Here is a 10055-nt window from a genome sequence, read left to right as displayed (position 1 = left end):
CCATCAAAATACGAAACATCTTTATCACTTCCAAAAGTTTCCTTGGGTCCTTTTGCCATCTGTCTTCCTCTCACCCTAGCACTAGGCAAGCTCTGATCTACTTTTTGTCTCTATCGATTGGTTTGCATTTTCTACAATTTCATAGAAATGGAATCAATATAGTATATACTCTTTTGTGTCTGGTTTCTTTCATTCAGTATAAAGTCAGTTTTGAGACTCATCCATACTGTTACACGTGTAAGTATTTTGTTTCTTCTTATCAGTGAGTAATATTTCGTTGTGTTGTGAATATATGACAGTATGTTTATCTATTTACCATTTGATGGACATTGGGTTGCTTTGGTTTTTGCCTATGATAAATAAACCTGCTTTGAACACTAGCTTGTGAGTCTTTGTGAGGACATACGTTATTATTTCTCTTTGGTAAACCCTAGGAGTAGAATTGCTGGGTCATATGATGGATGTAGATTTAACTTTGTAAGAGATTTCTAGTGTCCTCAGTGGTTTGCATTTTACATCCCCACCAAGAACATATGTGAGTTCCACTTTTTCCATAGTCTTATCAAAATTTGTTACAGTCGATCTTTTAAATATAGGCATTCTAATGGGTGTGTAGTAGCATCTCGTGATTTTAATTTGCATTTATCTCATGACAATGACTTGGAGCATCTTTTCATGTGCTTACTGGCCTTTTGTATATCTTCTTTTGTGAAATGTTTAAATTTTATCTTTTTTATTAGTTATCATTATTATTGGGTTATAAGATGTCTTTATGGATGCTAGATACCATTCTGTTATATCACGTTTTGCAAATATTCTCTCTCAACTTGTGGTGTGTATTTTCATTTTCTTAAAGGTTTCTTTCAAAGAGCAGAAGTTTTACATTTTGATCAAGTCCAGTTTAGTAGTTTGTTCTCTTATAGTTCTTTGTGTTTCTGTGTCTTATCTTTATCTTTGCCTAGCCCCAGAGTTTCAAAGATTTTTCTCCTATGCTTTCTTCTAGAAGATTTATAGTTTTAGCTTTTATATTAAAGTTTGTCATTTACTTTAACTTTTGTATATGGTGTAAAATAAGGGTCAGTGTTTATTGTTTTCTATACAGTTATCTTGTTCTAGCACCATTTGTTGAAGTGACTTTTTCCCCCGTTAAATTGCCTTGGCACATTTGTCAAAAAATTCAATTGACCATGTCTGTGGGGGTCTATTTGTAGACTCTGTTCTTTTCCATTGATCTGTATGCCTGTCCTATCCTCATTTATACCACACTGTCTTTATTCTAATATCTCTATAGGAAATCTTGCAATAAAGTAGTACGAAACCTCCATTCTTGTAAAACTACTTTGAAAAGTCTAGAACCTTTGTGTTTCCATATAAATTTTAAAATTGTTGGGGCGCCTGGGTGGCTTAGTCATTAAGCGTCTGCCTTCGGCTCAGGGCGTGATCCCAGCCTCTGGGATCGAGCCCCACATCAGGCTCCTCCACTGGAGGCCTGCTTCTTCCTCTCCCACTCCCCTGCTTGTGTTCCCTCTTTCACTGGCTGTCTCTATCTCTGTCAAATGAATAAATAAAAAATCTTTAAAACAAATTTTTTTTAATTGCCAATTTCTGGGGGGAAAAAGGAAAGAAAGCTTGCTGAGATTTTGACTGTCAGATTACTTTGAATCTATAGCTCCATTTGGGTAGAATTTATATCTTAATGATATTGACATCTTCTTATCTATGAACCTAGTATATCTCTGCATTTCTTTAGGTCTTTAACTTCTACCAGCAATATTTTGCCCTTTTCACTGTAAAGATCTTACACCTTGGATTAGTTTCCTAAAGCTGCTGCACCAGATTATCAGAACAGGTTGGTTGAAAACAATAGAGATTTATTCTTGCAGTTCAGGGACCAGAAGTCCACAATCAGGTTAGCTCTTTCTGGATTCTTTCAGGGTGAATCTGTTCCATGCCTAGCTTTGGAGGATGCTAGTAATCCTTGCTATTCCTCAGTCAACCTCTCTGCTTGTATCTTCCCATGGCCTTCCCCTTCTAGATTGCAGTATTGTCTCCTTTTCCGTCTCTTGTAAGGACACTGTCTTTGTACTGAGGGAACAACCAAATGCAGGATGATTTCTTCTCAAGGTCTTTACCTTAATTGCCTCTGCAAAGACCCTTTTTCCAAAAAAGGTCACATTCTGGGGTTCCAGGTAGACATATATTTTGGGAACCACAATTGAACTCACTATATGCATATTTTTGAATATTTATTCCTAAGTATTTTATGTTTTATGATGCTATTATAAATGGTTTAAAATTCTTTGTTTCCAATGATTTATTGCTAGTATTAAGAATATAATTGACATGTGTGTATTAATCCTATATCTTATGACTTTGCTAAATGCAATTATTAGTTCTGGTCATTGTTATATAGATTATTTCAGGATTTTCTATATAAACAAGCACACCAGTTATATATAGAGGCGATTTTACTTCTTTTTCTAGTCATGCCTTTTCTTTTTCTTGCTTTATTACAATTACTAGGATGTCCAGTGAAATGGTAACTAGAAGTGATAAGAGCAGGACTTATCCCAATATTAGGAGGAAATAATTTTATAATTAAGCATTAAGGATGATGTTTACAAATCATTTTTTATATAATGCCTGCTATCAGATTGAGAAAATTCTTTTTTTATTCTTTATATGCTGAGAGAGGCTTTTTTATAATAAAAATGAATATGAGTTTCATCAAATAATTTTTTCTGCATCTGTTGAAATAATGATGTGCTTTTTCCCATTTAGCCTACCAATAAGATTAATTACCTTGCTTTTTAATACAAACCAATCTTACATTCTTGGAATAAGTCCTAATGGGTGACCATGTTTTTTTGTTTTGTTTTTATTTTTTTATGTTGCAAGATTTGATTTGTTAAAATTTTGCTAGGGATTTTTGCATTTATGTTTATGAAGGATATTGGTCTGTAATTGCCTTATAATTTATTTTCCAATTTGGATTTTTAAAAAAATGAGTTAGGAGGTGTTCCCTCTTCTTCTATTTTCCAGAAAGGTTTGTAAGATCAGTGTTATTTCTGACTTGGATATTTGATAGGAATCACCAATCTTTCCATTTGGGCCTGGAATATTCTCTGTGAGAAGATTTAGATAATGGATTCGATTGCTCTGAGAGATATAAGACCATTTAGATTTTCTGTTTCATCTGTGTCAGTTTTAGCAAGTGTATTTTTCAAGGAATTTGCTCATTTTATCTATGTTCTGATCTAGTTATTTTTATGTTAGCCTAGAAACCTTCTCCTCTTGAAACTTTCCCAGAACAGAAGTGATTTCACATTCTTTGTGCCAGTACTTTATCTGGTATCATTTGTATTCTCCACCTTCCTTTGTGGTTGTTTGCCCATATATCTCTTCATGTACTAAGTTAAGGGCTTTGAAGTTTAATGACAGCATCCTAAGTATCTTTGAGTTTCTGCCCCCTTATATGGTGCTTGGCACATAATAGATACCAACCACCCCCAATGTTTAATGAAACAATTCCATTTGCCATTGTCTAATTTACAGTTACACACACGTTTCTAACTTTCTCAGGAGATTATGAATATCTTTTGCAAAAATGGCAAGTATTGTTCAATGCTCATATTCCTTCTATATCTTATATTTACAATAATTTTTAAAACTATTAAATAGATTTGCTGAACAGCATAGAAAAATCAATATTCTATAAACTCAGGAAAGAGGTTAAATGGAAATCGGGAAAGTATACATCAATAAAGGGAGAGAAATAAAGGAACTAACATTGTTGAGTGCTTACCTATGCCAGACATTGTCATAAACAATTTATATTCCTTGTATCATTTAACCTTAAAATAATTAGGCATAGAAAATAATATTATTGGGGCACCTGGGTTTCAGTCGGTTGAGTGTCTGACTCTTGGTTGCAGTTCAAGTTGTGATTTCAGGGTAGGAGATTGAGCTCCGAGTCAGGTTCCACAATCAGCACAGAGTCTGCTTGAGATTCTCTCCCTCTCCCTAGCCCTTCCCCCACCCAGGCACACCCGCAAGTGCACTCTCTCTCTCTTTCTCTCAGAAAGAAAGAAGAAAGAAAGAAAGAAAGAAAGAAAGAAAGAAAGAAAGAAAGAAAGAAAGAAAGAGAAAATCTTTTAAAAAAATAAAATATTATTATCCCCATTTTATAAATTGGGAATCTAAGGTGAGGTTTCAGAAAGTCAAGTACTTTGCCCAAGTCTACAGAGTTATTAAGTGGCAGATCTGGATTTCAGATGCAAACCCAAATGATTCCATTATCCATCTTCTTGGTTTCAATTATACTTTTGCCCTTTTGGCTTCCTACAAGACACTTGATGGATTTTCTCAAGTTACCTTTAAATTCTACCTTTGTCAGAGTAGAATATTCTGTGACGCCGCAGTTGAGTGTTGGAATCACTGTAAGTTTAGAAAAACTCCAAAGTATTCCCTGAATACTCATTCTGCCTATAGCATGAAATATACAGAAATGGCAAAGAAGATTCCAAACAGCCTTATCTCAAAGTATGCTGTATAAATCCCTGTTGTCTCCCCCTGCTCATCAGCTTTTGTCTACAAGCTTGCCATTATTTTGATGATAGCAGATGCTACAGTTCTGGATGTGGTTAATTGGATGGCATCATTGGTTCCTGAGTTCCTACCCACATGGCGTAAGAGCAATTAAGAGCCCAGGGTCATGATAACTCAAGCAATCTCCACAGCTGCTTGTGAAAGGAGAGAATATTTCCTTACAGATGATCTTGCCTTTGTATATGTTCTATATTGGTTCTGTTTAGAAAGGTCTGTGGGCTAATTTGTGCAAGGCATATTCTTTTTCCTTTTGCTTTGATAAAAGATATTTGAAACATCAGATCCAATCACATACGCTCTTTGCTACTGCTAACTTAGATGTGTCTACTTTAAGTCTCTTCTCTCTCCACAGAACAGTACTCTACAAAGCACCTAATTGGGGTTCTCTATGATAATCAGGCTTTTCCCAGTTAGAAATGTGACTAATGCACCATTTTCCCAATACATTTTAGCCAAAGAACTGGGAAGGGGAGGCACGTTTTTCAGTGATTTCTGTCTATCCATAGGAACAAGAGGTTTCTGAGGTCTTCCCAATGTGAAAAACAACAGCATCAAAATAATAGCATTTGTTTTTTTGGGTGCAATACCATGGTCAGGAACTTGCTATTTCAACAGAGAAATTTTTTGCAATACATCATTGAAGAGATGACTTAATTCACGCTAATCATTCCCTCTAGTCTACCATGGGGAGGGCAATACTTTCATGTATCATAAGCAGCAGACAAGGCAGCTGGATGCATTTTCTCTCTCTTGAAATTCTAATCTCTGTTGGAATGACTTCCTTAGGCATCCACAGCTCTAGGTTCTTTCTAAGAAATGAAGCAAGTACTCCCAGGGCTGTTCACATTAGGGAACAACATCTAAAAAAGTATTCCTGCCTTGTAGACATCAGAGAGCAGCATAGAGATGTTTCTCACTCTGAGGCAGAAGATAAAAGCTTCGTTGTGGTTTGAGTGTCAAGCTTGTTGAGAGAAGGACATGGTCAAGACTTAACGTTAATTAATAATGTGTATTCATACAAACCTGGATCAAATGATATTATACACGGAGGCAGGAGAGATCCAGATCCAAACCTGGATCAAATAATATTGTACACGGAGTTGGAAAGAACACACGAACCCTCGGAAGAAGCTGTTTTCAGCTGAGGATTTTTGAGTAGCCCCTGGGAATTAAGGGAAGTACCAAGGATAGGAGGAGTTGAGAAGAACAGAAGGGCAGGATATAATCTCTTTTTTCTTCCACCATACACTGTGCTTAGGCAAAGCCCAGTCTATGTGAGAGCTGCCCTATAAAAAGTTGCCGAATGAATGAATGAATGAATGAATGTTTGATTCCAAACACTTTCTTACACGGTAGCTTTAAATTGTGGTGAATTCTCTTGTGTTCCATCTGGGTATTGTAGGAAGCCAGGAAAGATCTTTCTATTAGATCTTGCAAAACTGAGAGCGTACTTTGTACTGCCCGGATAGGACAAGCTTCTGGAAGTTCCCTTTATCCAGAGGCAGAATGGACCCTCTTGCCTGCAACTAGAACATTGTTGCCAGTTTCAACAAAAGGCCTGAGGAAACAGTGTTTCCTCTTACAAGGTACAATCTTGGCTCCTCTACCGTAAGGGGGGCTGTTCTTGGAAATGTACTCCTGAAACTTTCGTATTTAACCAGGATACAAATTGCATTGCTACATAATTCCCCCTGCTGAGGCCCTATGAAAGGAATGAGTTGGGACAGATACAGCAAGATATTAGGACAAATTTTCCCCATTCTTCCTGCTGTACTACACAGAAGTGAACTTGATTTCAACAAGATGACCTAATTCTTAGCATGCTTTTCTACCCACTTTCACCCATAATGCTTCCAAATCACTGTCTGATTCAAGATGTGCAGAGAAACAAAACGGAAAAAAAGATAAACTGGCCAGTAAAAAGTAAGATGACATTTAATTAAAACTAAGTTTGCAAGTTAATGGAGGGAAAAGGGTATATTGTTAAAAAAACAAAACAAAACAAAACAAAACCCACCGTGATTAAACCTCAGGGCAGCCTAGCACATCACTATCCTTTTGTGGTTTTGAGTGTATTTTATTCCTGCCCTGGAAGTAGATATTTGTCATATTGTTAATAATTGCTCTACTAAATTGTACTCAACAGCGAGCATCTCTGTAACCTTGTTTACTCACAAAGCTTTCATTTTCTTCCTGTACTTTTCTTAAGCTTGTTTCTGAGGGGTGGTTCCTTCACATAAGCTTTCAATTTTTAAATAACACAATCCGTTTATTTCACTAGGCATCTTTATTTGCTTAAAATGGGGAAGAATCAGATTGTGATTGTGGTGTAAATCAGTCAATCCTTTTCTTCCCTTTATAGGAAAAGCTGTGGGTAATAAAAAAGAGAATTGAACAAAATAGAAATTCTACTAGGCTTTTATGAACTCAGTCTTTCGAGTAAGAAGAGCTAAATCCGTGGAGTGGGGGGAAGAGAAGAAAATGCAAATGGTGTTTTTTGTTTTTGTTTTTGTTTTAGAGCTTTTACTTTAAGCCACTCTAGTATCCCCCTTCTCTTCCTTCCACTATCCTGGCCCCACCCGGACATAGTCAGAATCCAGGGCTCCGGACACTTCACAAGCTGGAAGGAGAGCAAGAGTGAGGGTCTGTGTTAGCCTGCCCCGGTCTTCACGAGAGGTCCAAGCAGAAAGGCTGCCTAGAGAGCCTCATTCTGACCTCTCCAAAACTGCATCAGAGAAACTCCTAAATTGTATCAGTCATCCTGAAACTTGATCAGTAAAGAATTTTTCTTAAGAAAAAATAAAATACTTAATCTTGTTGGGATCTTTTGAGGTAGGAAAATCTGATGAGAAATAAACATTCCCTATATTCCTATGCCTTGGGTATGCTCCTGGAAACATTGGAGGGATTGATTGCCAGAAAGTCTTGGCAGTTTTCAAAGATGGCTGGCCAAGTCATAAGAGAACGAGGAGAAGAGGTTTATGGTACTGAGTCCGGCATTGTGTGTAAAACACAGGTTTCAATGTAAAGAAATCTGTTGCACAAAACCTTGGAATACATACCATCCTGTCTTTTCTTTACTACCCCCTGCACAAGTACCCTGTTCCTCAAAAAAATTTTTTAGATAATAAGAAAAAATAGAATGAATATGATCGTAAGGAAGCAAATCTCTTTGTCTTAATGTTCTTTTCCTTTTGCTTTTACATTTAAGAGTTAAGACAACATTTCAGCAGAGAAATGTGGAGAAGGGTAAAGGGAAATCAATAAAGTTATTCTGTGACTTTTCCCAGGAGGGAGCAGTGTTAATCGAGAAAGGCCTGCTTGGCTATATATCAAGTCCGAGGAGAGAGCAGGAGTTGATTTTGAAACAGATTTCCCGGCTAAACTGAAGGAGAGATATATAAATATACATATATGTACATACATGCATACATACATACATAATTTTTACAAGAATGGTGTGTGTCTGCATGTACACTATTATATACATTTTAATGTACATGAAAAGTGTGTATTACATACACACACATTTAAAAACTAGGTAAGAACAATTGCTTAAGGTCATAAGTGATATTGGACAACAATTCCCCTAACAGTAGTTTCTGTATATTGATCTAGGATCATTTTATACTTTATAAGTTTCTCTAATAAGTCCTTTGACTCCCAAAGAAGGAACTTGATGTACAAAAGCCTAAAGTGACAGGTGAAGGGATGGAAATCAGATTTCCTGACCCAAGGCCAGTGGAAGTGTCTTTGATCATGGGGAAGCTTCTAAAGAGTCTCTCTGGGTAGTCACTTTCTCTAGTGACTACAAAAATTTCTAGCAGGTGTGATTTCAGTAGAGCTTTCAAGAGCCAAGTTGGCCAGGGCACTACCCAGTTCCACTGGGTCATAGCATCACATTCTCATGTTCACTAGAAGCTGTGGTGGTTTCTTCCTGGACAGAGTTGGACAACATAATTGAGTGGGATACTCGAGTGTCAGTCCTGATGTATCTTCACAGTGTGATCTTGAGTGAGTTACCTATCCTTTCTGTACATTGGTTTCTTTATGTATGAAATGGGATGAATAATTCTTACCCCTTCCAAACAACTTCCTTATTGCCCAAGAATCTTATCCAAATTTCTTTGTCCCTCTCAATGCTCAGATTTCAGAGACGACTAAAGGGGGATCTCCTTTCCATGACCCAATCTACTGGGATTAATTCCACCACTCTGAAACCTTTCACATTTTTCTTCTCTCATTTTGGATGTTCAAATTCTAAATTGTTTTTAACATCAGCTAAGATGCTCTCTTTATTTTCTTTCTTTCTTTTTAAAAGATATTATTTATTTGGGAGGGGCAGAAAGAGAGAGAGCATGAGCAAGAGGAGGCACAGAAGGAGAGGGAAAGAGAGAATCTCAAGCAGACTCCCTACTGAGCGCGGAGCCTAAGGTGGGGCCCGATCTCACCACCCCAAGATCATGACCTGAGCCAAAATCAAGAGTCGGATGCTTAACTGACCAAGCCACATAAGCACCCCTCTATTTATTTTCTAAATCTAAACTCCATATGTATCATAACTGTTAAGAAAATGCTTTTGTAAGAGAATGGAATCTAGACAGAGAGAGGGACTATGCAGTTCTAGAATTTCCCTGGCGGAAATTTCAGAGTGCATCTACTCTAATCCTTTCATTTTACAGTTGAGGAAGCTAATGATCTGAGAGGTAAAATGTATTGTCCAAGGTTATTGTGACAGAATTAAGTGGAGAACTCATGCCTCTTTAACTTTCAGTTCTATATTCTTTCCATTGGTTCATATGTCTTGAGACCAGTATAATTAGAAATAGTACCTGAGGGGCACCTGGGTGGCTCAGTCGGTTGAGTGTCTGACTGTTGATTTAGACTCAGGTCATGATCTCAGGGTCATGAGATCAAGCCCGATGTTGGGCTCTGCACTCAGCAGGAAGTCTGCTTGAGATTCTCTTTCTCTCCTTCTGCCTGCTCCCCACCTTCTCCCTCTCTCCCTCTTTCTCTCTCTCTCAAAATAAGTAAATAAATCTGAAAGAAAGAAAAGAAAGAAAGAGAAAGAAAGAAAGAAAGAAAAAGAAAGAAAGGAAAAGAAAGAAAGAAAGAAAAGAAAGAAAGAGAAAGGAAGAAAGGAAGGAGAAAGAAAGAAAGAAAGAAAGAAAGAAAGAAAGAAAGAAAGAAAAAGAAAGAAAGAAAGAAAGAAGGAAGGAAGGAAAGAGGGGCACCTGGGTGGCACAGCAGTTAAGCGTCTGCCTTCAGTTCAGGGCATGGTCCCGGCGTTATGGGATCGAGCCCCACGTCAGGCTCTTCTGCTATGAGCCTGCTTCTTCCTCTCCCACGCCCCCGGCTGTGTTCCCTCTCTCGCTGGCTGTCTCTATCTCTATTGNCGTTATGGGATCGAGCCCCACGTCAGGCTCTTCTGCTATGAGCCTGCTTCT

The 10055-nt window shown here is 37.5% G+C and overlaps 1 protein-coding gene across 1 annotated transcript; it reads left to right on the top strand.

Annotated features, from left to right (window-relative positions):
* Positions 1-4355: 4355 nt before the first annotated feature.
* On the top strand, positions 4356-8949 carry BLID (BH3-like motif containing, cell death inducer). The gene is given in 3 exon segments (XM_034665639.1): positions 4356-4439; positions 6011-6148; positions 6151-8949. Coding segments are annotated over 3 exon segments (378 nt in total). The 3' UTR covers positions 6307-8949.
* The last annotated feature ends 1106 nt before the right edge of the window (positions 8950-10055 follow it).

The sequence above is a fragment of the Ailuropoda melanoleuca genome, chromosome 8, assembly GCF_002007445.2.
Source record: "Ailuropoda melanoleuca isolate Jingjing chromosome 8, ASM200744v2, whole genome shotgun sequence".
In the NCBI taxonomy this organism is placed as follows: domain Eukaryota; kingdom Metazoa; phylum Chordata; class Mammalia; order Carnivora; family Ursidae; genus Ailuropoda; species Ailuropoda melanoleuca.
This window is presented reverse-complemented; position numbering and strand designations above follow the sequence as displayed.